Below are 27,535 nucleotides of genomic sequence, written 5' to 3'. Positions count from 1 at the left end.
TCATTTTGGAATCAAAGCAGGTTTTATGGGTTACACAGATGAGCCTTAGAGCCGGGAAACGCAGTGGCTTCAGATGTGTTCACTGCCACATGGCATCGAGGGCAGGAGAGCAGAGGGCGCCTGGGCCTTGTCCACGTGTCCAAGGTGCACCGCCTCCGTCATGCCAGCACCTGCAGTCAGTTGCTGTTTGCTGTCGGAGGTGGAGGGGGGCTGGGCTCTCCACGGGCACACAGCCGGCAGCTGCTCTGCTCCCTGCCCTGACGGCGCGGGCTGTGCTGTGCTGGGAGCGAGGTGTGCTTGGCAGCGGCACTAGGACAGGTGGAAGTGGTGGTGGTGGTGGTGGTGGTGGTGCTCGTGGTGGTGGTGGTGCTCGTGCCGCTGGATCACTGGCACCGCGTAGCCCTCTCCTGCTGGTGTGGGCGGCAGGTCCCGCACCACCTCGTGCTCCACTGTGGCAGGCTGGGCGTGTGGGGCCTTGAGTGGCGAGTGGCCCTCCCTGCCCTTTTGGCGGTACCGCTTGTGGCCGTAAGGTGGTGGTGGCGGCTGCAGGGGAGGCTGCGGGAAGTGGTGACCGTCCTGAGGGGCCTGGGGTGGCAGGACGGCCGGCAGGTAGTAGCTGAAGGCTTTCCCGGACTTGCTGCTGGCTGGCACCCCAGGCGGCTTCCCGGAGCCCTTGGGGGACTTGAGGAACTGCTTCTCCGGCCCCTTCGGCCGGGGCTGCGGGTCCAGGGCCCGAGCGGCAGGCTCCAAGGCTGGCACGACATGTTCCACCAGCACCTGCGACCTGCGGTGGTGCCCAGCGTGTGTGTCCGGCTCCTGGGAGCGGGACCGGGCCTGGAGGTGCGAGGCCCTGCCCTGGGGCTCCTGCTTGGCTTGCACAGGAGGGGACCCTGTGGACACAGGTCAGAGTGTAAGGCCCTGGGAGTGCAGGCTCAGGTTCCCATCTCCTCAGAAACAGCCCAGGGCCCACTGGAAGAGCTGCACCAGGGGTCCCATCTGAGGCCAGCCTGTTAGCCAAGTCTGCAGTCAGACGGCCACCAGCCCTGAAGGGAAGGGGCCCGGTCACCAGGGGTGACCTGCCTGGCTCCACAGCTCCCTGGAAAGGCCGACTCCTCTAGCCTTGTCCCCACTGTGTGTCCTGGGAGCGGAGCTTCTCTTCTCGCACAGCTGGGACCCTGCCTGGGGCGCCATAGCAGAAAGCCAGGTTATGTCAGGGAGGGCACCCCCAGGATTCGCATCCCCTAAACCCTCATTACAAAATAGATTCGAGAAGGACTCGACTGCCACCTTCACAACGTGCAGTGCGAGCCCTGTAGGGTGCAGCTCCTGTGCAGAGCATGGCCAAGGAGGGCAGGGTCAGCACACAGTACACTGAGCCCCCATGACCCCGATCCAGCTCCACCCCTCCTGCCCCTGGGGACTCCTGAAGCCGGGGTTATGAGAGGGACTTGGCCCCAGCCCTTGGGGAGTGGCCTGGGCTTTGGTCCAAGACTCTCCACGCAGGCCGCATGGGGGTGCTGCTGGTCGGAAATAAACGTGTGCTGGGCAGGCTGCCAGCTGTCTATGCTGCCTGCCATCTACACTGCCCGCCTGCCATCCACACTGCCTGCTGTCCACAATGTCTGTTGTCCACACTGCCTGCTGTCTATACTGTCTGCCTGCCATCCACACTGCCTGTTGTCCACACTGCCGGCCATCCACACTACTGGACGACTCCCTCTGCTGAGTGAGCCAGTGATTCCACCCTAAAATACTGACTTCTCACCCCAAGGCAGGGTTTCCTTGAATGCAAACCCAACGTCTTCCATCTCACTTTGAACCAGGCACCCCCTGCCACATACACACACGTGGACAGGGTGCTCGCTTTGCTTTCGGGCGGCACCAACAGGTAGCCAGGAGGCAGCCACGACCAACAGGTAGCTGTGGAAGGACTTGGGTGCTGGGCAGGGCCCCCTGCACTCAGGGCTATGGGAATCAAGACCTTCGATGGGCACCCACAGCCGGGGCCTCATGCCCAGGGTGGCCTCCAGGACCTACCAGGACCGAATCTGGACGTGTAGTTCTCAATCCCAGCGAGGTCCAGGTAGTGGTTTCTGCGCTCCGTGTTCTCGTCCACGCAGTAGGGCCCCCGCTCCGAGCAGGGCTGGGGGTCAGTGCTGGGCCTCCTGCATGGAGCACAGAGAAGGTCCTGAGCCCCGCACAGACTGGGCAGTGCACCCCTGATGACGGGGTGCCTACAGCAGGCGGCAGGGGTCCAGGGTGCATCCTGACCAGCACCCACCTCCTCGCAGAGCAGGAAGAAGAGTGGACGACTGGGCACAGACACAGTCATGTGCCATCCAGAGAAACAAGGTCATGGCCGACCCCCAGAACCCTGTGATCTCCGTCCCAGGCACCAGAGCCACAGGTGCTCTAGGGAGTGGCTCATGCTGTAATGGCCCCTGGTCACCATTCTGGGACCACTGTAGCCACTGCACCAGCCACTCCCCAGCCGCGCCTGAGCCATCCCCAGCCACTACCCCAGCCACCCCCAACCACTGCCCCAACCACCCCCAACCACTGCCCCAGCCACCCCCAACCACTGCCCTAGCCACCCTCAGCCACTGCCCCAACCACCCCCAACCACTGCCCCAACCACCCCCAACCACTGCCCCAACCACCCCCAACCACTGCCCCAGCCATCCCCAGCCACTGCCCCAACCACCCTCAGCCACTGCCCCAGCCACCCCCAACCACTGCCCCAGCCACCCTCAGCCACTGCCCCAGCCACCCCCAACCACTGCCCCAGCCAACCCCAGCCCTGTTGCCCCCAAAGCTGCTGAGTGGAGCCACAGGGAGCCACAGTGAGCCACAGCAAGTCCAGACTGAGGGTGTCAAGGCCACTGTGGCTGCTGCCCCTCAAAGCCCTCTGCTCAGACAGACTCAGGGACCCTGCTTAGCCAGGGTGCCGGATGCTGGAAGGGCCCCTGCCCCACAGTGCTGCTGGACCATTTGCCCCCAGCAGGTCTGACCTAGAGGATGTTGTGCGGCCTGTGGCCTGCAGGAAGCAGGGGTGTGGCCAGGGTGCCCCCGCCTAAGGCACAGCCCCACCCTGGCGCCCCAGCCCTCACCTGACGTGTGCAGACAACCTCCTGTCGGCCACCCTTGGCTCCTCTGCCAGTTCACCCTCCATCCTGCAACGGGTGGGCTCCCGGTCTGAAAGCGGGGATCCTGCCATCACTCACTCCCTCCCTCCTTCATTCAGCACTCACTCATTCACTCATTCGTTCACTCATTCATTAACTCACTCACTCATTCACTCATTCATTAACTCACTCACTGGTTTACTCATTAACTCACTGGTTCATTCACTCACTGGTTCACTCATTCATTAACTCACTCGTTCACTCATTAACTCACTCGTTGACTCATTCATTAACTCACTGGTTCATTCATTAACTCAATCACTCATTCACTCATTCACTCATTCATTAACTCACTCACTGGTTTACTCATTCATTAACTCACTCATTCACTCATTCATTAACTCACTGGTTCACTCATTCATGAACTCAATCACTCATTCACTCATTCATTAACTCACTTGTTCACTCATTCATTAACTCACTCACTCATTCACTCATTCATTAATCTGCTTAATCACTCACCCACTTACTCATTCACTCACTCACCCATCCATTCACTCACTTGTCCCTCCCTGTCCCCTGCACACAGCTTAGGCCTCTGCCAATGTTGGGTAGGGTCCTCTGTGTGTGCCCAGGCCTCACTCACCCTGGCCAGCAGGAGGACCCTCCTTCCTCTTGCTGGAGGGCTCAGGGCTGACGGTTAGCTTCACACGGAGGGTCTTGCTGCTGCCCGAGGAGTGGTTGACTGAGGCATCCACGACCTCATAGATGGTGTGCATGAGGCTGGACATGTCCTGGGGCCCGGCATCAGTTTCACTGACAGAGCAGAGCCCAGGGGATGCCACCCACCCTCCCTGCCAGAAAACACACCCAGCCCCTGCCCCTTCCTGCGCCATCCTTGCAGCCACCAACAGACCTCAGGGACCAACACAGGCATCTTCTCTGAGCAGCCTGGGTCTGCCCAGGTGGACCTGAGGGCAGCCTTGCAGTGTGGGAAGCACAGCCGCAGAAATGGGCGGCACAGGCTCGGCCCAGAAACACACATGAACCGGGCCCTGGGGAGACGCAAGCTCAGCTGGCATGAGGACCTCGCAGCAGGCAGGTCCCCTCCTGCCCCTTGAGGTATCGCGAGGCCACCACAGTCTGTCTGCCCCATCTGTCTACCACTGGGCCCTGCGCGGCCCTTCCTGTGGACCTGACGCAAACAACTCACTTACCTCCCTGGTGACCTTCCCGCAGTTGTCAAAGTCGTAGAGCGTGAACGTCCACTCCTGGCGGTCGTCCTCCTCCACCGAGACATCACACTGGAGTGCCTGCAGGGGGACATGGGGGCCGGGACCTCGCCTCCTACCCACGCCAACATGCCCAACTCCACAGGGGGAAGGATCTTCTGGGGCCTTTCCCAGGGGTTCCTCATGCCAGCTGGGAAAGGGGGAGCCTAGAGGGCAGCGTGGCTGGAGCCCAAGCCCTGGAACCAGCAGCTCCTTTCTTGCCCAGCTCCAGCCCCCTCCTTGGGGGAAACCCAGCTTTTTGCCCCGTGATTCAGTTCCCCCACAGTGACACCTATCAGCTCATGCAAGCACTCCACGTCACCCAGAAGGAGAAGAGGACACGCTGGCTGTCAAGTGTTGTCAATTCCAGAAATCATGACTGGACACAGAGACCCCACTCCTCCCTGAGCCCTCCCGGGAAACGGAAGCCCTGTGCTCTGCCTCCAGCGGGCAGGGAGTCGGGCTGTCTGTCAAGTCAGCTTTGGCATTACTCCTGTAGTGCTAAGGACACCAAGGCTGGGAACGTGGCTCAAGTTATTTAATGCCAGACCAGTCAGTTTTGGCCAAATTCACAGCAACATCCCGCACTCTCTGGCTCCTGCTGACTTTGGCTGCATATTCGAGCTCTGCTTCAATGCCTTAAACGGGGTAAACTGTGGGGAAGACTGAGTGAACTACGCAGTGTCCACAGATGCCCATTTCAGGGCAACACATGCCTGCCCCTGCGCCCCCGGCCCCAGGGACGTGTTCCTGCAAGTGAGGCCGGAGAGAGACCCACGTCAATGTTGAGGCGCTGCCCGCCCGGTCCTCGTGGGCCCTCGCGGTTTGCTGCCCTTTCTCCGTCATCTGCGCTGAGTTGTTGTCCCGGGTGCTCGCGGCCCTCAGCTTTCTCAGGGGGGAGTGCCACTAGAGGGACAAGAGGTGGCGAAGGGGCTGGCAGAGGGGACATGGAGGATGTGGCCCGCCGTTGGGGGGCCCTCGCTGCCCTCCCCTCACCACACCATGATCCTGTCCAGACGGGCCTGAGCCAAGAGCCCGATCTCAGGACCCCTGCAGAGGGGAGGGAGGCCCCATCCCAGCCAGCCACAGCCGGGTGCGCCCTCCTCTCACCATCCCACGGTGGCCCCCGACTGCAACCACCACCTCGGAGCTGGGGGTGCAGTAGACCCCAAAGAGCACAGATAGGGGAAGACAGCCTGGGCCTCCAGGAGACGCTCCCTGTGTCATCATCGGCCCCCTCCCCATAGACACAGTCCCTACGGCCCTCCACTCCAGAATCCTAGCACTGAGCCCGCAGGCCTTGCAGGCCACCTGTGCACTGAGTGTGTCAACAGGCGGCCCCCTCCCCCCAGCCTCTAGGAAGGATGGATGAACAGCCCTCTGGTTTCTGGGGCACAATTATTCCATTATTCTCCGGCACTTGCAAGCTGCGTCCCCAGGATAGGAGCGTGGGCCTGTCCCGGCTCAGCACCTGCAGACAAGTCCTGTCGAGCCTGAGCTGGGATGATGCTCTGGGTCTGCCTTCCCACTGAGGGGGTCTTGGTGCCTCTCGTGGCTTCAGCAGCCATCCGAAGGTGGCCCTGCTTGCTGGCCTCCCAGCACCCTCCCACAGACCCACAGGTAAGCCAAGTGCTGGCCTGCCACACGCCACAGGTAGGACTGGTGCCACTGAGGTGCACACGCGTGGCAGTGACTTAGGCTGGGCCAGCATCTCACGCATCCTCCGAGCCAGGACTAACTTGAAAATTCACAGGTCACCTTTATACAGAGCCACCCCCATCCACAAACACAGGCTCACAGAGACTCCAAACACATTAAGGTCATGCTTAGGGCTCTGGCCATGGGATGCACCTTCTTCATCTCTGCTGCCAGATCCCAGCTGCCAGTCCAGCGAGGACCCTGTGAGTTGTACTGCCAAGCACTTTTTAAGAACAAAGTGTGTCTAAGCCTGGGAAGTGCCCCTCGCTCCGCACACGGGGTTGTTTTAAGGGTGGTTTTTGGCGTTGCCTTGGTACAGGATGAAGTCTGCAAGTTTGGGGAGGGAGGACTGCGGGAGCTGCACTCACCCTCTAGGGGACACTGGTCCTCCCGGAAAGGCTCCTCCTTGGGGTCCCCACTGGGCAGCTCCTGCAGGAAGAACGGGGTAGTCAGTGGCCACATAGCTCAGTGGGCAGGCGGGGGAGACGGGCAGGAGCTCTAGGCGGCTGGACTGGAGCCTGACACTCGCCTCAGGCCTCCTGGGGCATCTCAATCTCTGGGTCCAGAAACACCAACCCTTCGTGCCCCACTCAGCCTCAGATTTTAGGAAGCAAAACACACAGACATTCCTGTGTTGTCAAGTTCCTCAAAGCATTTCCAGGTGGAAGACGCAGCTGCCTGGAACGACCCCTTCAGTCAGTCCTGCCCGGGGAATCCCCCTGGCCAGGGCCCCTAAGCTGGATTACCCTAAATGCAAGAGGAGATACGCCTGCACCTTTGCTCTGGGGCCTGCTCCCAGCACTGCCCACTGGAGCCTGACATAAGGACTCCAGCCGCTGCCTGCATGGCTGCCCAGGACCCCAATGCGCCTCTTCTAGGGCTGCCAGCCAAGACCAGTTATGGAAAATGGGGAAAAACTTCAAACACATCCCACTGGTGTTTCAGCTGAGCCGAAGCTCACGTGGTTCTCCTGAATAATCTACAGCCTTGAGGACACGGAGAAGGAGACAGACTGTGGTCAGGGCAGGGGACTTGCGCAGTAGTGCAGGTGCGGAGCCCCTCAGCCCAGCACTCACTGCCCTGGAGCATTTCCTGAGAGCAGGCAGCTCTCGGGCAGGCTGGCTGGAGGGACGGGCAGCTGTGTTTCTGCTTCTGATTCCAGGTCCCTGGAAAGCCATGGAGCACCCGCAAAGAGACACAGCACGGAGCTGAGTCCCGTCCACCCAGACGGCCAGAGCCTGACCCTGGAGACGACTTTGGTGCCGAGCTGGTGTCTCCGTGGGTGGACACAAGACCCCAGGGCTGCCCAGCTGGGACTGCCCTCACGGTCCCCACGGCTTCATCCTTTCCTCCTGACCGGGGGTCATGTGCCCTTCATCTCTTCCGACCTCCTATGGGGCTGCCCGCCCAGCTGCGGTCCCTGGGGTTCCTGGAGTCTGGCCCAGGCAGGAGGCTGAGCGGGGTCACCCTCGAGGGCACCTGGACCCCCCCAAGCGCCACCTGCCACCGTGGTCATTGGCCAGGGTCCAAGCAGGGTATGGTGGAAGGTTCCAGGCTGGCCAGCTGCCACCCTAGACCTTGGGCCGGGAGAGAGGGACCAGACCCCCATCCACACATGGGCACTAAGGTGACGCTGCTGAGGCTGAATATTGTTGAGTTCAGACCCAGGCCCCCAGCCCTCCTTGTGGCTGAGCCAAGGGCCCCCCGGAGCTGAAGTCTCCTGCTGGCCGCCCAGGGAGGTGCCAAGGCAGGGTGGGCAGCTCCCAGCGGGAGGCAGGAGAGCTTGCCCTCATTTTAATAAGAAACAAAACAGCTGATTATTAAAAAGTAGGCCTCCCTCCTGGGGGCTGCAGTCCCCACATTCCAGGACTGGCTGCTGCAGCCTGAGGGGCCCTTGTACATCCGCACAGCAGGGAGGCACCGCCGTGAGGGAAAAGCTCTGTCCAGGTGGATGCTGGCATAAAACCAAATCATCTCTAAAACCCAGGCTGTGGTTATTTATTTATTTTTTCAAAATCAGAATAATGGGTGAGGCTGCAGTCGTAGGCTTCCATGGAGTGCAGAGCAGTGCCCAGAGCCCCAGAGGTGCAGCCCCCATGGGCACAGCATCCTTGTGGGAAGGACCGGGTGCCAGGAGCTCCACAGCCCCTCAGGTGGACTCGTCCAGATGCTTGGAAGTGGCTGCCGACAGAAATGGTGTCATAACGGCAGCCAAGGCCACCAACGCCCAGGCTGAGGGATGCAGGCACTGTCACTGTGGAGGGCTGGTAAGGAGGGGAAAGTGACCCTAAATGCTGAGGTGGGCGCCCCGAGGCATCCCTGTCCACCCTTGGGAGCTCCAGCCCAGACCTTCTCTTCTGGGATGTGGGGAGGGTGCAGGGGACCTGCCTGGTGAAGCCCCCAGGGTTCTCAGTGCCTCCCCCACCACAATCCCCCCTCAGGCACCCAGTTCACCTTCCATCAGACCAGCAGGCAGAGCTCAGTCCTCCTGCATGGTGCTGGGTGCCCAGAGCCTCCTTACAGACAGCAGTAAGGTGCCCTGGGGCCTGAGGGCCGGCGCGCACAGCACCCCTTGCTAAAGAGCCTTAACTGAAGTCACTCATGGAGGCCACATCGCTGCCCAGATGAGGGGCAGCAGCAGTGGCTTCCTGGAAACTGCCAGAACCCAGAGGAGCTGGAGGTGCAGTGGCTCCTGAGGACGGGCAGCCAGGCGGCGGGTTGGACAGGGTGGAGTATTTTTTAAGGGATTTTTAAGTGTTTCTCACGATTTGCTGAAAATGTCAAATGAGAAACAGCACATCACGCACTCCACGTATGAAGCTAATACAGTGAAAATGCAAACGCGGCCCGTGCCATGTTTCTAAAAATTCTGAGCGCACTTGGGGGGGATTTCACTGGTTACAGACAGGAGTCTAAATGCACGGGGTGGCAGGAGGAGGGGCACAGCTGTTCAAGACAGAATCTGCACAGACCCGTGGTTTGATGTCTGGAAACGCTCCCTGCGCTACACCAACCAGCCAAGCTACAATAACCAACCAAAACTGTAATAACCAACCAAAACTACACCACTTAGCCAACGCTACACCAACCAGCCAATGCTGTATCAACCAGCCAATACTACACCAACCAGCTCATGACTGAGTTCCTAACACAGAGGAAAATCCCATTAAAATATCCACTTATACTTCAGCCCTAGAATTCTCAGCGCTCGAATGCACAGTGTTTTTTTCTAAGACCCAAGTCAACAGCTACCTCTGAGATGCAGGGAGGATCAAACGGGGAAAAAACAAGCATCTGCAGTCAAAGCCACTCCAGTCTCGTGGCTGGTGATTTCATCAAATCCGTCCTGGTTGCATAAAACTGCCCTTTAATCTACGCTGCCTCGGTTAACTAGAAGGCCAAGAGCTTTAATTCCAACTTATAAAACCTGCCCCCGGGCCGCTGGCCAGATGTGCAGCCCCTCCCCACTGGGGAGACTTCCTGAGACGCCAAGTCCACACACGGGATCCCAGCAGGCCTGGCCCAACGTGTCCCGGCACCCAGCAAAACCTCAGCCTCCCAGGGTGGGCACCCCTCCCTGAGATGCGGCCCCTACCTGGCCTCGCCCTCCCGAAGACCCACCCCACCCTCACTCCCTCTGGCCCTGTCCCCAGGGAGACCCTCCTGTGACCCCCCAACCTGTTCTGCCCCCCCTTCCTGTCTCAGCTGCACTTCCGGTTTGGGGTGCCTGGGCGCCTCCTCTAGCCTGTCCCACTGCCCTGCATCCCTGAGAACCCTCCATGTCAGCAGGGACCCCACGGCTGGCCTGCAGACCTCCCCATGCCCGTTGTCCCCTCCCACCCACGGCATCCTCCTGCGATGGCCCCTCGGAGGACAGGGAACCCGACCGTGGGCCTGCCCCATGGGGCCTCATCCCATAAGGACAGCAGCCACACCTGCCTGAGCGCTCAACCCCACTCCCGCACTCGGCATCACCTCAGACTTGCGAGAAGGGTCTGACCCCAGCCCACGGAGGCCTCCGGGACCAGAGCCCACAGCCTTGCACCTGCATGAGCGGCAGGCGTCTGTCACACAGCGTCGACAACAGGTGGCCTTTGCTTCAGGTCCCATGGCCCTATGGGATGCTCGGGAAGGCCACCCCGGTCTGTGAGCCAACCACCCCGAGACCACCGTCCACGTCCCCGCCATGACAGTGAGGACATCTGCTCCCCGCCACAGGTACCAGGCTGAGTGCTTCGTCCTCCCAGCACCCAGCCCCTGTCCTGGTCCCAGCCCAGACGGTAAGATGCAAACCACAGCCTCCACAGGTGGCCAGGCACGAAGAGACTCTCACAAAACCTCAACTCTCAGCTTCCTTGGAAAAGTCAAAAGGAGCGTGTTCCCCGTGTGCCAGCGCTCGGCAGCGCCCAGCCGCTGGAGCACCACTGCCCCCCAGAGCCACCCCGTCTGTCAGAACCCCTGCAGGGCCTCCAGGCAGCTGCACCACAGGTATCATCCTGGTGGCCTTCAACCTGGAAGTGCCGGTGCAGGTGCCTCTTGGAGCCACCTGGAGCGGGTGATGTCCTCTTCCGAGTGGACAGGTAGGCACGGCCAGGCACCTTTCCCAGGTCTTGCAAATGCAAGGAGGCGCTGTCCCCTCCTGGGCCTCGTGAGGGCAACTGTTGGCCACAGCCCTGGTGGAACGCCCAGTGGGAAGCACACGGGTGGTCCACGGTGAAGTCACGGCCCTCTGGGTCACGACCTAAGCCCTGGTCTAGGGTTCTGGAAATACCAACCCCGACAAAAACAGGCAAAGGCCATGGCGTGTCCAGGAAGCCAGGCTGGGAGCAGCCCCTGGAGCCCAACGTCTCCCCACGAGTTGGGAGGGTGGAGGTGATGGGAGCCGAGGCAGAGGAGGAGGGGAGGGAGGAGACAGACAGAGAGGAAGGCTTCAGAGAACTGGGTGGACGTGTCAGACAGCATTTTCCAGACCTTGGGGCTCCCGGGTCCCTCTGGAGTGGGTGTGGAGCCCCAAGTCTGGGGCGTTATCCAGAAGGCGCAGCTCCTGCACCGCCCAACGCAGGACAGGCCACCCCTACAGCTTCCATCGCTACCAGCAGCACCTGGCGCCCCTGGATCTATAGGCACCTCCCGGCAGGCACCCCGGCTCCCCAGCGCCTCGGCCACCTTGCACTGTGGTGGGGACAGCCCTGTCGGGTGGAGCCCCTGGCTCAAAGTTTCTGCCACTGGGGAAATGGCCTCAGTGCACCTCCCTGTCCTTGGCACATCAAGAAGTAGTTCTGGCGCTGCGCCCAGGGGGCCTCCAGGAGCTGAAAAGAAGGGCCGGGGCGACAGCCTGGCCCATGTCCTGCGCTCATTGCCGCCACCCCTGTGGCCACCCTGTTCTGCAGGGCTAATTCTACAAACTGGGCTGCCAGGCCCAAGGCTGCCAGAATTACGGGGCTGTCGTGGCATCGAGGGCTGGTTTGTGGGGCTCAAGCAGGATGCCAGGTGGTGAGGAGCAAGGTGGGGGCCTGCCAGGCTTGGGCTGCAGCCACTGCCGCCTCAGGGCACTCAGGAGGCACCTGGAGTGCGGCTGGGCAGGACCAAGGCCACGTCCAGGCCAGCAGTGACCTCCTGCCTCAGGGTCTGTGAGGACGCTGGACGTGGTGGGATGAAGTGAGTGCCCGGCAGGCGGCTCAGGGAGGGGAGCTTTGGGACATGGCACACGGGCTGGAGCTAGGCCTCTCAGGAAAAGGCTGAGGGTGATGTCTGGATCCCAAGGAACCCAAAGGGCTGGGACACCCACAGCAGGTGGGAAGAGCAGGGACAACAGGCTGGGACACCCACAGCAGATGGGAAGAGCAGGGACAAAGGGCTGGGACACCCATAGTGGGTGGAAAGAGCAGGGACAACAGGCTGGGACACCCACAGCAGATGGGAAGAGCAGGGACAGAGGGCTGGGACACCTCACAGCGGGTGGGAAGAGCAGGGACAAAGGGCTGGGACACCCACAGCGGGTGGGAAGAGCAGGGACAGGGATAGCACCACTGGCAACTGGTGGACAGGGGCCAGCAAGGTCAAGGGTGCAGGCTCTGGGGCTGAAGGGCAGCAAGTACCCCGTTTCGGCTAGCGGTAGGGGGAGGGGGGGAGGGCACCTTATGAGACCAGGTGGAAGATGAGGCCAGCAGGAAACGGAAGGAGGCCGGGGGTTGGTCACAGCAGGCTGCAGGCGGCCCTGGGGGAGGGGCCCGGAGCAGCAGGCAGAGGGCCTGGGGCCTGGTGGGGGGCAGTGGTTTCCAAGGCTCTTTAAATGCAAAGACCACCACCCCATCCGCCTCCTCCCTGCTGGGAGCTCAGATGCAAAGATGCCTCTCCAAAATGTCACCGTGGGAGGGGGGAACCTGCCACCAGCGTCTGCGGAAGAGTGTTTTCTTACAAGGAGGTGCTGGGGGCCCACTTCTGCCAGCTGCCATGGGATGGAATTTGACTTCAAGGTGATCCGCCAGCGCGCCTGTCTGGAAACTCCGCAGCCAGCTTTGAAGTCAAAGTCTTGGTTTCAATGGCTAAGCAGTTTCAGATGTGACAATGTAGTTTTATGGGCTTAATAATTCCGACACATGTGCTGCTGGGGCCCAGAGAGGCTACAGCAACATGGCGTGCCAGTTCCTTCCAGGCTGTGGTTGCTATTCTGAACTTCTGGTTCTAAAGTGAAAGATTTAAGGACTATGAGACTGAGTCCCTGTGGGGAGGGGCTGAGGGGGGCTGGGGTGGGTGGGTGGGGGGAGGGGCGGGGGGGGCCGGGTCGGCGGGAGGAGCGGAGGGGCTGGGAGGTGGGGGGCTGGGTGGTGGGGAGGGGCGGGGGGACCGGGCAGGGGAGCCGGGCTTCCCACGTAAGCCCTAGGTACATTCAGATGGAGCCTCCATATCTGAGAGGCATTTGCAGATTTTGCCCATCGGTTCTTCTGGGTTAGGACTGATTTGAGAGATCTTTTAACAACCACATGTGAAATTTATATCTAGAAAAACAGTAACTTTGGGGTCAAAAGGTCTCCTAAAATATTCAGATGTCCTCATAAGCCAGAGTTCTGCTGCGACTTAACTTCCTGTAAGACCAGAAAATAGAAATGTTTCTGTCTCCCTCTTCATCCTGCCTCACAGCAGCTTTTCATCATCTGGATTGTTTAAATGGGAAAACATGTGGAGGCACCACACTACCCACGCCCCTCACTCCCTCCCTACAGGGCTTTTGTGTTGGCATCTGCCCCCTCACCCAGTAAACGCCCTAAGTCCAGGGAGGGTCTCTGCAGGGCCCACCCCTGCCACGAGGGTGGATGCTCAGCCTAAGGGGACGACTGACCACACCACGGGGTCAAGGGGCACCCACCCCAACCCACGGGGCATCCTTACAAGTGGAAGTGAAGAGATGAGTTACAGGGACAGGCCCAGGGCTGCCCTGCCCATGAAATTAACCCCAACATAAAACACATGCAGAAAAAAAAATGACAAGCAACACGTGGTCAGCGAGACCTGGCTTTACAACCAGGCAGCTGAGCTTCCCTCTCCCCACGCTTGGAGAGAGGGACTCAGGGAGCACTTTACCCGCACTAACCGACGCCGACGGGAGGGGGAAGCCGTGAGCGCCACTGGGCCCACACCTTGGCTCAGGAATGGGAACCCACAGCCCTCCCAGAGTCTCCATCGTCAGCCAGGTGTGGCTGAGGCTGAGCAGGGCGACCAGGGGCCGGGGGTGGAGAGCGGGTGCCTTGAAATGAAATGTTTTCAGCTCCAGTATTAAATACAGACCTACATACATGTGTGTGTAACCTGTATATATGTATACATGTGTGTACTCACATATGTGAACATATATATACACCTACATATACATGTGTGTGCGTCTGCCCACATAATAGAGGCGTGATCATAAACTCTGCCGAAACTTTATTCCCTGCCTTCAACTCTCAGCATCCTGAAGTGCTGACAATAAATGTTAGACAACCATTTCACAACTCATCTGCAGGTCTAATTTTCTTCTCCCAGTCACGCCTGCTACTGTCTTTGTCTTCAGAGCTAACGATCCCCAACGTCACAGAAAAAGGAAAACCAAGGGTGACTGACCGTCTAAATTCAGCTGCCACCCTCAGCTTACCATCCAGGCCGCAGAACACACAAAATAAAACCACGACTCAGGCCCTGAGCTTCCGAACTGCTGCACCCTCGACCGCCCCACTCAGAGGAGGCTGAATTCCACCGAGATTGAAAGCAGACCTGAATCCACTTCCCTTCTATCTGAATTCTTCCCCAGGAAAAACCCACTGGACGTTTTTGTTTTCTTTCATTCATATTAAAGCCTCATGTTTCCTATTTCAAAGGAAGATTAATTCCAAAGCTGGAAAGAACCCTGCTGTGTTTCAGGGATTTTTTTCTAATTTGGAAGACACCGTATGTGGACATGCAACGTCGACGTCCTTACCAGAGAGAAACAGCGGAAGATGCTGGTTGAGGGGTTTATATTTGATTACAGCTCCAGACCCTGGGGACTGAGCTACTCAAACAAGTAATCAAGGCCTTTTCTCTCTCTAAAGCGCCCCCGTTGCATGCCCCGCACACGACAATCTCAGAACCTCCATGCGGGCCCTGCTGTGGCTGGCGAGGGGCTCCACGAGATGAAAGGAGGGCCCGGCACCCACCAGCGGCTTTGCTATTGGCAGAGGCTGCAGAGGGCTCTAGGGGGCAGGGGCTATGCCTGGCAGCTGCCGTCCACACAAGCCACAGCCCACTCTCAGGGGAGAGCGGTGAGAACCCACTCGTGAGAGGTAAAAAGTGTTCAGAGGAGACCACGCGCATCTTTGTTACGGGACACACAATCTCGTCTCAGGAAGGGCGCCGGACCCAAGGTCCGGAGGCTGCAGGGTTCTCGGGATGAACTCTGAGGCGCACACAAAGCCACCCTTGCAGCACGTCTTGGGGTCACTCCAAACGCGAAAGAGGAGGAGCTGGCACAGGGGACGCCGATGGGGGATATAATTGCCAGGGGAGGTGCAGGCAGCCAGGACCATTGCCCCGGTCACTAGAGCTAGAGGCAATCACAGCCCCACCACGGGGACAGTGGGAAGGCGACGCTCTGGCCTGGTCGCTATGCCCTTTGACCCAGGACTCACCAACAGGGCTCTGAGTTTCCCAGACTGTGCTGTGGACAGAGGCGTAACGTCCCCACCTGCTGCTCCCCAAGACGCCCCAAAGCAGGGATGGTGCTCTCTGCCCTTTCGGAGGCCAAGGATGTTCCTCCCCGTGAGCCCAGCTTGCGCCACACTCTCCCCACGACAGGCAAACAGACCCCGAGAATGGGCCTCTGGGGCGGCTTCCCCTGGGCACAGCCAGGTGGTTGGCATGGACAGGGCTCCCCTCACACACAAGATGCCTCCAAGCAAGGCGTGGCAGGGTCCTGACCACCGGCCAGAAGCATCCAGGCCACCTCTGTGCTCTGGCCTTGGGCCTTTCTGCTGGGCTCGGCTCAGCCTGCGGGCAGCTGCCAGTTCTTGCCACCTCTCCCTGTCACCCTGAGGACAAGGGGGCCGGGCGTCACCGTCTGAGCGCAAACCCCCGAGTCGCCCTGTGACCAGTCTCTCCCAACACACGTGAGCCCGCTGCCACCTAAAACGTGTCTCAGGCCTGGAAAAGCTCATGAAATACCCGCAAGCGCCTTCCCCAGGCCCACGTCCGCTTTGTTTTACAGAAAACCTAAATCACTTTCAACAAATCAATGGGAGGAGACGAAAGGCCAGAAGCCCCTGCTAGTGGCTTCACCTGCTCCACAGATGGGAAGGACGGGGCTTGAGCCCGAGGAACGTGGCTCGCAGGGTGGGCGGGGGTCCTCCACCCCAAAGCGTCACCCGAGGGTTGTCCGGCAGGTCTGCAGCTGTGGTGCTCCTCACAGACACCAGGTCTGGCCTCCCACAGCACAGAGACCAGTGCACGCCTGTAGGCTGTGCCTGTGGCTCCTTCTAGGCAGAGGGAGATGGGTGGGGGCCGCCATTCTTCTTCCTCCACTGTGTCTCCCGCAGCCCCCGCCTGCTACCGTCCCGTCCTCCGGGCCTACTCCTGCCTCAGGGCGTTTGCACTGGCTGCCCAGCCTGGCAGCCTCTGGGGGGCCACGGTTCCTCCATGCCTCCTCGCCACACACTGTCCTGACGCCCACATCAAGTGGCAGCCCCCACCCCTGCCTGGCCTCTCTCACACCCCAGCACCACAGGCCCTGCACCCATGCCTGGCCTCACCAGCACCCCAGCACCCAGGGCCCTCCAGGCCTTCCTTCCAGCAACCACTGTCCGGTTCTCCCAGCATCCAGAGAGCAGCTCAGGCCCTGGGGCAGCAGGGCGGCCCGGTGGTGGGGGTGCGGGCTCTGGGAGGGACTTCTGATTTGGGGTCCTGGCTCCGGGACTCAGCCCTTCTGTTTTTGTTTCCTCCTTTTGAGGGGGTGCCCAGGATAAGCCTGTGACAAACAGAGGTGCAGGTCCTGCTCTGTCCAGCAGCACAAGGCAAAGACAGCCCCGGAATCCCACGGCCGGAAGCCTACGGCAACGTTCTTTCGTGTTACACCACAGCCCTCAGGAGCAAAATCAGGGCCACTGAAATGGCCCCTGCTCCAGCTCTGTCTGGGGTTGGCTGGTCTCAGGCATGAGTGGCTGCCCTGAAAGGTGCAGGGCACACGGACCTGGCCATTGGCCTGGCGGGGCCCTCGGGACAGCTGAGCTGGGTGCACCTGGGCAGCCAAGAGAGCAGGCAGTGATGGCGGGCAGAGGGACGTGGGGTGACGCTGAGGCCCAGACGCCAGCCACAGAGGGCCAGGCTACCCACGTCCCCGGGGCAGCAGGGAGGCCACCAGGGGCGGCAGCTTTGCACCATGTCCAGGCAGGTCCTGGTGAGAAGTAGGATGAGGTCGGCTCTGTTATCCTTTGTGGGAACGAGGATGGGGTTGGCTCTGTTACCCTTTGTGGGAACGAGAGTGAGGTTGGCTCTGTTATCATTTGTGGAAACGAGGATGGGGTAGGCTCTGTTATCCAAAAACAGCTGTAGCTCTTGTCACGTCCCCCTTAGCAGATGTGAGAGGCCTCGTCCTAGAAGTACGTCCACGCAGGACCACGGCCTTAAGGGCAGGTGGGAGCCCTGGAGGGTCCTGCCAGCTACCAACGTGAGTGCCACGGAACCTCACCGGAGACAGCAAGGTTTCCATCAGCCTCTGGCAAGGCTCTCAGTCCAAATCCGCCAAGATACTTACCATTGAAATAATCTCCAATTTGAATGTTTGTATTACAGTATTTGGTACTTTTTAGCTTCTCTGATTTTGGTGCTTAAAACTATTTACGATTTCCTTGGAAAATTCTGCAGAACAAAAGGAAAACAAACCCTCCCCCTCCAGCTGCCGAGGGCTGGCCATCACCGCCAGTGAATTCCAGCTCTGCGTAGGACAGATCAAACAGACCCAATTTGTTTAACGCCAGCGTGAAAGGCTGCCAGAGGGTGCCCTGCCAAGTATTTGCCAACATGAAAGCAGATTAAAGCTCCCATCAGCTAGCATGGGCGCAGCTCGCCGTGAGAGCGGATCGGGGTCTCTGCAAGGCTCCTGTCCCAGCACGTCCAGGCTTCACAGCCCAGAGGCGGCGGCCAGAGCAGCGGTGCTGACCCTGGTCAGCACCGTGTGTCCCTCCAGGCCAGCACCATGAGCTCCGCCCCACGATGGGGAGTGTCCGGTGTGTGGGGGGATCCTGCTACCTGGGCAGACCCCTCTCACACACCTTCGCCTTCTGCTCCCCATGGTTCCGGCGTTAACCCAGCAGCCCCGCGGGAAGGGCTCCTTCCGTACCTCCAGGGACAGCTGACGGTCATGATCTGTGACAGACGACGGCTCAGAAGGTGGCAGGGACTGAAAGCTCTGGAGCCCTTGGAACTGATTAGGGGTCCTGGGCTCGGGACTCCTCCCCATGTTCAGGAAGGCAAGTCCAACAGGAGAGGGGCCATGGCTGGTAAGACCTGTGAGAGGATGGAGCCACAGGAACCCTCCAGCATGAGTGCCCCAGGACGCAGCACAGGCCCCCTCGGGTTCCTCACATGGACAGGCCGATCTGCAGTCCTGCTGGGAGCAGCCCACCCTGAAATGCCGGCAGCAGCATGAATGGGCAGGACCGCCCCTAAATGCTGACCTCACCCCAGCAGGGGCTCCTGCTTCCTCCTGCTTCCTGATGCTCTTGAGGCTTCCCCAACTCCCTAGGGGTGTCATAGGCCTTTCGTCATAACCCAGGGAGTTTCTGATGCAGGCATCTGTCTGAGAGCCCTGCAGGAAGGATACAGGGCTCAGCCTCCAGAGCTCCAGGGACCCAGTGTCTTGGCAGGTAGCTGTCCACAAATTCTGGGGTAGGCTGGGCAACTCCAAATTCAGGTGTGTCTGGCCTCAAGAACTACTGCTTCCATAAAGTCCGTAAAGTGTGGCTTTGCCAACTCAAGAACAGCAGCCGAGAGGTCAGAGGCTTCCTCTCTACAGGAAGGACGGTGGACCCCACTCCCACCCACTGGCCTCTGCTCCCACCACACCTGGCCACACTAGGGAGGCTGTGGGCACTGCCAACCAGTGAGAGCTTGCTGACATCTCAGATGACTATGCAGCACGGATCAGGCCCACAGCATCTTGGCACAAGCTCACAGCCTCATGCACCCCTCTGGCTTGCAGCACCCCAGCACTTGGGGCAAAAGGCCAGGAAGGGGCCCGGCCACACCTGGCTGCTCTCCAGGTGGCCCTCGCTGCCTGGCCTTATGGAGCGTGAAGCTGTCCCTTTCGTCTTTCCTCGCAGGACCACAAGGGGAAGCAGGCGGCCCAGGCACGAGGGATGTGGCCAGGCTGTGAGTGGCAGCACCAGGTCCGGAGCCGGGTCCAGAGGCTGTCGAGCCACCCTGCGAGCCGCCACTGCTAATCATGGGATGACAGAAACCTGGTGCTGGCGAGGGGCCACACGTAAAACGGCCATATGGTGGCTTCCAACTATGGTCTTTGAGCAGGACTTCGTTCACAGCCTGTGTCGGGGCCGACCAGGTGGGTATCCCTTGGCCGCAAAGTGGGGGTGGAGGACAGGAGCCCTTGGCCCAGACTCCTGGCCCCCTAAGAAATAGAAACAGCCGAACCCCCAACCCTAGCCTAGACAGGACAGTGGCAAGGTGCGTGTTTCCCCCAGTCGGGGCCTGGACCTGGGGCGGCCACGGACTTACTGCCTGCTCCAGCCAGCTCTGAACAAGCGGTGGCCACCCAGGGGCAAAGGAGAGCCAGCCACTCCTACAAGGCAGATGAAACTGCACTTCCAATCTCACCATCACCTTGCTGCTCACACGGGAGGCGTGCACAGCAGGGGCCCAGTGCCCCGAAGGGCACTCGTGGATGGGTACTCGAGACGGCCCTGCCCTTTCTGGCACAACTGCCTCGGCCGGCACCAGCCACAGTTTCTGCGGCTCCCAGGAGTCGCATGTGCGTCTGATGGACCCCCAACCCCCTAAAGCAGGTATAGGGTGGCCCGAAGCTGCAGGGCTGATGATTGGTTTCCGAGGATTGCAAACTAGCCTGGGTTCTTTAAGAAAAGGAAAGATGTAAGCTCTTCAACCAAAACAAGATGAAAACCTCGAAGGAATTCAAATTACTCAGCCACAAGTAGGAAGGAAGGAGGACGGAGCAGCACCAGGCTTCCCGTGGTGGTTCAGCCCACTGAGGAGAGCAGGGCTCAGCCGCCTGTCTTCTTTCACCTACAGAAATCTAAAACTTCAGCTCATTCAGCAGCAAAATGGGCAGTTTTAGCTTCAGGAAGCTGTTTTGGAAGTCCAGGGGTGACAGCTGCCCCAGATGGCCTGTGAAACCCCCAGCTCCAGCCCAAGGCCCTGTGGCAGGGATGCTCTGTGCTCCAGGGCCTCCATCCAGACACCTGCCTGGTCCATGTGCAGGGCTTCTCAGGATGCACTTCACAGCGCACTTCACAGACGCAGGTGCCGACATGGAGAACGCACACCTGCACTGGACAGGTGCAGTGACCCGGGCCGGCAGGACCATGCCACTGGCCAGCCTCCGGCGTCCACCATGAGCAACACAGATCCACTGGCCCAGCCTCATGGCCAGGCACCGGCAGCAGCCTCTCCCAGTCAGCACCCCACAGCCCCTGCTGCAGGACAGGGGATGCCTGCAGCTTGGTGGAGAGCTGGGGTGCACACAAGGCCCTCAGTGGCCCCAAGGCCCAGGCTGGTGCAGAAACTACATACATGGTGTCCAGCCCATGGCTCTCAGGTGCTGGACATCAGGTGCCATGCCCGGAGGTGACCTCGACGCCTCCCACGACAAGGAGGGATGGCCAGGTGGCCCGGCAACTCCCTTCGGCTCCCTCTGTGCCTGAGCCTCTGTGCATGTCTGTGCTGGCCTCGCTGCATGGCCGGGATGAGGAACACGGCTGCCTGTATCCAAGGGCCAGGCACACAGAGGGCACCAAAAAGAAAGCAAAGGGTAGCCACAATGCACTGCAGCTGCCGCCGGCTCTGACCCGAGGCCCCACGTGGGCCTCAGCTCCATGAGGACACAGGGTCCCGGAACACGAGTCACATAAGACAGAAGGTTGGTCCTCAGAGTCTGTGCTGGAGGCACCCCCAGGCGCCCATGCTCCCTTTGAAGGCTGCCGTATTCCTGGACATCTTGGAGTGGCTTGCACCCCCAAATGCAGAGCTGGCTGGACTGGGCACCCACCTCTCCTTCTGTGTGGCACGTGGCCGAGCACCAAGCAGAGTATGGTCCATGCTGCCTTGTCTCTGGGCACACGTGCACTGGCCCGAGTCTCTCCTGCAAATATGTATCTTGCCCCCCACCCTGCATCTCTGTGTTGATGCGGTAGTGTCCAGACTGTGCTTGAAGCCATGAAGAATTTCCCGGGATCTTCTACAAGAACCTGCTCCCACTGACCGAGAACTGAGCATCCCACTGCCACATCCAGCTCTCTGGCCCCACAGAGGACAGGTGAGCGCTGGCTCCTGGGTGGCCAGGAGGGGCAGGGAAGGGGCGGCCCCATCCCTGCCTCCGGGGGAAGGCCAGCTGCAGGCATATGAGCCTCTAGGGCGCTGTGGCTGGCTCCAGTCGGAAGGCATCAAGCCATGTAGTGGGGCTGAGCCCCCAGTTCCTGTGAGCAAGGCCATGCTGAGGGCAGATGGAGTTTGCTGCCGGAAGCCAGAGGCCAGTGCAGGTGAAGGCCTGGGCCCTGGCCTGGAGCTCAGCCCTGGACAAAGCCAGCAGGTCTTGCGACTGTGGTCCTCCTGGCTCCCTTCCAGGAAACATGTACCATGTTGGCACACTCAGAAGGGCCGTGGCATGGGGGTGGGACCGCCGAGTGCATCCTGTAAGCTGGGACCTGCCCTAGACGGGCCAATCAGAGCCGTGCCTGCTGCCTCCTGCAGATGTGGGCAAGAGCCGCCCCCGTGCAGGCCAGGGCCTGGCTGGTCTGTCACGAGTGTTTGCTACAATGCTGCCTCTACAGTTAGCCCCAGCGCACCTTCCTCAGCACTACTTCATGGAAGTCTGTGCTCCATTCACAACAACATTCCAGTTAACAGTGACTCTTGTCTTCAGAACCGTTTTCCGCCAGCCTCAGGGAGTGCTGTGGAAATTAAAGCTAGTCCTGCAGACCAGATGGTGAGGGTGAGTGTGCAGGGGCAGCCTGTTCCCAGGACTGAAGCCATCCTCCCTGCAGTCACTACCACTTTTAAAAACAGCCACACAAGTGCGCTGCCACCATGGCACCACTCCTCACCCACGCACATCTCCAGGGACTCCGGATCCCTCACAATCGACTCTCTAGACCTTCATGGCACCATCACCAGCAATCCTATGGCCCTGGCCCTTCAGGGACACTCGGTGATGAAGCCGTGCAGGTCCCACCAAAAGCAAAGTGTGGTGCTCCGCAGAGTCGCCAGGGAGAGCCACGTCGGGGGTGCAGACACACACCTGTCTGGGAAAGTGCCGCTGTTGGTGTTTCCAGACACTTACAGAGGCAGGAGCCAGCATTGCTCACAGGGAATTAATAATGGCCGATCGCATTTGTGTTATTTTGGGGGCTGGGGAGAGAGGGCAGGTTGGAGGTCTTGGCTCTTAGTGCAGCCAATCTCCACAGGGTTCCCTGCCACCGTTCTGTGGCACCCAGGATGCCTCGCACAGAACCAGGAGGTGGACTTTGGAGAAGGGAAGGAGTGAGTCCTCTCACTGGCCCCAGCCAGGCATCACGAGGGGTGCCCTGGGTGACCCAGGACTGGCCCTCCTCAGTGGATACCACCTGGGCGAGGCTCTGGACAACACAAAGAAGAAGGTGAGAGCCAGAGGGATGCTGGACACTTTGCTGTGGTGGCCGCGGCTCTCCTGGACCTGGGTAGGATCTGTTGTGGGGGTCACGGCTGCCAGGTGAGAGGAATGGCAATGTGGCAGGGAGGGCACCTGGCCAGGTGAGGGCGCACCTGGGCCCTGGGGTCTCCATGCCAGGTGGGAGGAGTCATGGCCAGAGGCGGAAAATACAGAAAGGCAGCACTTTTGTCTGAAAGCTGAAATGTGTTTAATTCACAGGACAGCCTTTGATTTTGAGTTTGTTCATTTTAACTCAGAAAGGAGTTTTCTTTCATGAAATGACGGCAAAATTAGAAGGTAACAATCCAAGCAAGCCCCAACCCCCAAGCTATTCTCTAAAGAAAATGTCCCAGTGTAGAGTGGCACATCTAAACGCCCACGAGCAGCCCTCATGCTGACATCGTAGCCACATGGGGAGCACCTGCATTTTACAGAGCGCACCAGCCTCGCCCCATGGCCCTGGGAGCTGCACTTCACGGCGAGGGTGCTGGCTCAGGGATTTTAAGGTGCCGCGCCTCCCAGGGAGAAGGCCCCAGGCCGGTGGGCCAATGGACAGGGGCCGGCCAAAGCCCTGACCACGAGAGAGGTGAATGCCTGCCCTCCCCAGGTGCTCACATCACTGACTAATCATACCAGGAGAACCCGGCTGCTAAGTAGCACCATCCACTCACCAGCAAGCCCCTGTGCAAATGTAACTGGCAGAGAGAGCCAGATTGGGGCAGGGACAGCTCCCTGGATGACCTCACCCTGGTCTCCCTATCCCAGATGGAGGCTCACAGGACCACCCAAGTTACTGTACCTTACAGCGTGCTTCCCACCATCACAGGCATTGGATGGTCACTCTCAGGAAGCACCAATCCTAACTCTATTGCGTGTTAATTTCCAAGCAGACCTAAGCCCCTTCTCAAGACAGAGCTGCAGAAAATGTCTCCAAACACACCCAGAGCTTTTTTAATCAACTGCCAGAAGAATGTCTTTCCAAAAAGGAAACTGACTGGGTGACCCAGCATGTTCTGTGTCTGGGGACCTCTGGGGACAGTAGGGGAGGAAGCAGGTGGCAAGTGTGGGCCTGGCCACCTGGTGGGGCTGTCTACACCGATCCAGTTCACACTGACACTGATGACCATCAAATGTTAGCTTTCTCACGCTCAGCAAACATACAGGTCTAATTTTTACCCCAGACTCTTCCAGGGCCCCAGACCTGGACAGTTCTCTGCTCCTGGACACAGCACCTTCCTCACCCACCCTCAGGGCCACCTGGGTCCTGAGCCAGCCTTGCAGTCTGTGCAGCCTTGCCACAGCTGTGCAGACGTCCCTCTGTCTCCCGAGCCTCTAGCAGGCCTGTGGTCACCCCACCCAGAGATGGGAGGCACCGCGGCCTCTGACTCTGGCCATGTTTGCTGACTGAGCACTGAGACTATGGCCAGTGATGCCCCAGGCCTGTAGCTCCCACCCCTCCTCCAGCTCCTCCAGCCGGGGTACTGCATTCCCGCTCCCCAGGACCCCAAACCCGGGACGTCTAGGTCCAGCCCCTCCCACTCGCCCAGCTCCTCCAGCCCGAAACATGGAGCCCCGCACCCGGCCTAGGACAAGGAAATTCCGATTCCCCCAACCGCCACCCAGCATGGGACACCAGCAAGGCCTCGCCCCACGGGAGCCCCAGACGTCCTGGAGGCCGGGGACGGACTGACTCTCCTGGCCCCCCGGTCACTCGTGCGGCCATGGCCTGTCCGCCTGTCCGCGGGCGGGCCCCAGGAACAGCTCTGACGCCGCTCCCTGCCCCCGGGCGGGTGCGCAGCGCGACCCCAGCCGTCGCCCCGCCGCCTACCTGTTTGTCCCGCGCGCGCCGCTCCGCTTCCTCCGCGCCTTTGCGGCCGCTCGCGTACGCGGACGCCACGAAGCTGTCCCCTGTGGCCCGGGGGCGGACGCGCGGGAAACCCGCACGGAGGAGGGAAAGAGACGCGCCGTGAGCCCCGCGGGCGCTGAGCCTTCGCTGTGTCCCCATCGCCTGGAGACCGCGCAGGGCAGGCGTGGGGGTCCCGCGCGCTCCTGGAGGTCTCCGAGGCCCCGTCCCCCGACCGCTGGCTCCAGGGCAGGACGCGCGCGGGCTCTTGGCTCTGAGGGTCCCGGCCGGGGTCGCCGCCCCCCGCCCCGCCCCGCCCCGCCCGTCCGCTCACCTTCCGGACTCTCTCTCCGCTTGCGGGCGGCGGCGGCTGCGGAACGGCGGGGCGCGGGGAGAGGAAAACGACAGTGAGAGGCGGCCCTACGCCCGCCCGCCCTCCCGCCCTCCCGGCCTGCGGCTCACCGTGCTTCGACTGCAGTTTCCCCATCGCCGCCGCCGCGCCCCGCCGGGCCCCGCGCTCAGGTGCAGGGCTCAGTTCTGGAGCCGGGGCCGGGAGCCCGCGGGGGCCGCATGGGCCGGGAGCAAGCTAGGGTTTCGGTAGGAGGTGAGGGAAGATGGCTCCACGCCGCGCGGGGGCCGGGGGAGCCAGGGGACGCCAGGTGCGGCCGCAGGGCGGAGGTGGGGGCCACCGGGCGGAGGGCGCACGGACAGCAACGGCAGCGACGGCGGCCCGGCTCCTTCTGAGCGCGTGCGCCCGCGCCTGGGCTTTAACCGCGGCCCCCGCAGCGCCCCCGGCGGCCGCTGCCCGCAGCGCAGCGGCCTCGACCCCCGTCACCAGCCCGGAGCCTCACCAGCGTCGAGGACCCGGCCCTGCCACCGTGAGGGCGGTCAGGTGCTGCAGCGGAGCCTGGCAGGAGTCAGCTCTGACCCCTCACCAGGCCGTCCTGGGTCAGGGGATCCCTAATTCCAGAGGAGCCTGAGGGCCCCTCCCTTTGAAGGGGAGGACCCGCCTCCCTTGGCTGCTGGAGAGGGGGTGGGGGTGTGGGCAGCCCAAAGGAGGGTGGTCTCCGTGCAGGACTAGATCCCCGCCCTCTCCTGGCGCTCCAAATTGATGAAGAACCAGCGTTGGTCTCCACTGGCTGGAAGGGCCCTGCACCCCCTCACTTTGTCCTTGGTTTGAGCAGGGTCTCCTCCGACCTGTGCCTTGAGGGTGTAGGAGCCTCCCGGGAGCCCCAAGCCTGGCCACCTGCGCTGCCTCCTCCACGTGTTCAACTCAGTGGCTTCAGCTGCTACCTCCCTGGCCTCATCTCAAGCTCCTCCAGCTGGCTCTGGAGACCCGTCCCTCAGGACCCTGCCCTGGACCCCCTCTCTGCCTCCTACCCTGCCGGGTACCTCAGGGCTCTCTTCCTTATTTACCTTCAGAGGAACCTTCCTCCCTCACCTCCTCCTGGAACCGTAACTTGCTCCCATTTCTGGGACATTTCTCCCTTCCCTACCCATGAATCTCCTCCCTGCCACGCCCTGTTGCATTGACACATTGTATCTCCCCAGCCTTTCAAGAGCTAGCTCAGCATTTTCCCCACGGGCTGTTGCCACGCCCACGTCTCCAACCTCAGTGGGTGACCCCACCGTCTGCCAGGGCAGCTCCGGTCCCTGGAGGTGGAGCTCCGAGGCTGGCGGTGGGGGACCCCTCACCTGCCCAGCTCCGGCCCTGCCAGGCCTCCGCTAAGCTGGCCCAAGTCCCACTCGGTCTCTCTGTTCCCACTCCCCTGGCTGGAGCCCTGTCTCACAGCTGAGCAGCGCAGCCCCGCGGCTGCCCAGTGCTGACCTGCACCTCTGGAGCTGACGTCCAGCCAAGCCCTTTCACTTCAATTACTGCCTCCCATTCTCAGACTATCCTCGGGGCAGATGCCGCCATCACACGATTCTACAGAGGCCTAGGCTGCTCAGTGGCAAAACCGAAAATTAAACCAGAGGCCGGCCCCCAACCCCAGCGGCCGGCCCCCAACCCCAGCGGCCACCCCTGCTGGCTGACCGCGGATACCTGAGCTGTGGGTGAGCACATGAATAAGCGCACACGGACCCTCCTGGGAGTAGTCTTGCCTGCGAGCCATTCCCACCATCCTCTGAAGAACCCTACTGGAGGGGCCACTTCCTGCAGGCAGACAGCTCTGGCACCTGGTAGCAGGGTTGCACCCGGCCAGGCCTTGCCTGCGATGGGCTCAGAGCGCCCTTGGGTATAGCGTCTAGGCCTCCAGGTTCAGGGCCAGGGCCACCCTCCCAGGCTCTTCCGGCCCCTCCTCTCTCCCTTGCACTACCCCCATGTGGACTTTAACTCCCACTTTGGAAGTAACAATGCCATCTTCTGTGGTCTCAGGGTCCTAGTGAGTGTGTGAGGATAATAGTGTTACATGTTATGCAAAGTAGCACAGCCTGAGGATTGCAACCCTTTCCATGCCTCTAAATCCTGCCCCTACTTGAGGACCGGTGAGCCATCCTCGGTGAAGATCTGCTGGTGGGCTCGTGACCCCTGTGTGGCTGGGAGCCTTGCCTCACACATGCATGGGCCCTTCTCCCAAGACTCTGAGGAGGTCCCACTGGGGGAGGTTGGCTGAGGTGCCCCAGCCAGGTGGGGAAGGGCCATTGTGTCTCACTCCTCTGCTGACTGAGCTCTGGTCCTTGCTAAATGCAGATGTCAGGAGATCTGGGGAGGAAGTGTCCTGGGAGGGCAGGTGGAGGTGGGGGTTGGGGCGGGCCATGGCACCAACCCCACACCCCACAGGGTGCCCAGGCTGGAGGAGCCCATGAGGCTGGGCCTGCACTGGCTGCTGTGCCTTCGCACCCACCTTGTCACTTGGAACTAGGCACATGCAGAGTCCAAACAGCAGAAACTCCCATGCACTCCAGTGAACCTGAGTTACTAGGCAAAGGTTTTACATTTGTTCTTTAGCAGCTTTATTGAGATACATACAATTCATGCACCCTACAATTCACCCATGACAGTACAGACCATCTCCATCCATCCCACCCAGGACACCGCCAGCACACGAGGCGCACAGCTTGACCCTCAGCCCCGCTGACTGGCAGATCAGGGCTACGTGCCCTCCTCCCACTGGGCTCAGACAGTGTCCTGGGAGTCCTCTGAGGCAGAGGGATGGGATCCCCCAGGGCTCCTCAGAGTGGGAGCTGGAGAGTGAGAGCAGCCGATTCACCC

The 27,535-nt window shown here is 60.8% G+C and overlaps 1 protein-coding gene across 3 annotated transcripts; it reads right to left on the bottom strand.

The window, feature by feature from the left end:
- On the bottom strand, positions 1–25,063 carry NKD2 (NKD inhibitor of WNT signaling pathway 2). Of its 3 annotated transcripts, XM_032135858.2 has the most exons (10): positions 24,784–25,063; positions 24,656–24,691; positions 24,307–24,386; positions 6,463–6,523; positions 5,175–5,302; positions 4,343–4,438; positions 3,772–3,919; positions 3,111–3,195; positions 2,038–2,165; positions 1–890 (listed from the first exon to the last, which is right to left on the bottom strand). In XM_032135858.2, exons 1-10 carry the CDS (start codon positions 24,806–24,808, stop codon positions 310–312), a joined length of 1,368 nt encoding a protein of 455 aa, XP_031991749.1. In that variant the 5' UTR covers positions 24,809–25,063; the 3' UTR covers positions 1–309. The 3 variants fall into 3 exon arrangements, with proteins under 3 accessions (XP_031991749.1, XP_058286130.1, XP_058286131.1); XM_058430147.1 differs by lacking the exon at positions 3,772–3,919 and having other exon boundaries at positions 24,784–25,049; XM_058430148.1 differs by lacking the exons at positions 24,656–24,691; positions 24,784–25,063 and having other exon boundaries at positions 3,772–3,941; positions 24,307–24,378.
- Between the last annotated feature and the right edge of the window lie 2,472 nt (positions 25,064–27,535).

This window comes from Hylobates moloch, unplaced genomic scaffold, assembly GCF_009828535.3.
Source record: "Hylobates moloch isolate HMO894 unplaced genomic scaffold, HMol_V3 SCAFFOLD_17, whole genome shotgun sequence".
NCBI classification, from domain to species: Eukaryota; Metazoa; Chordata; class Mammalia; order Primates; family Hylobatidae; genus Hylobates; species Hylobates moloch.
The sequence above is the reverse complement of the archived record's forward strand: the minus strand, read 5'-3'. Positions and strand labels throughout refer to the sequence as shown.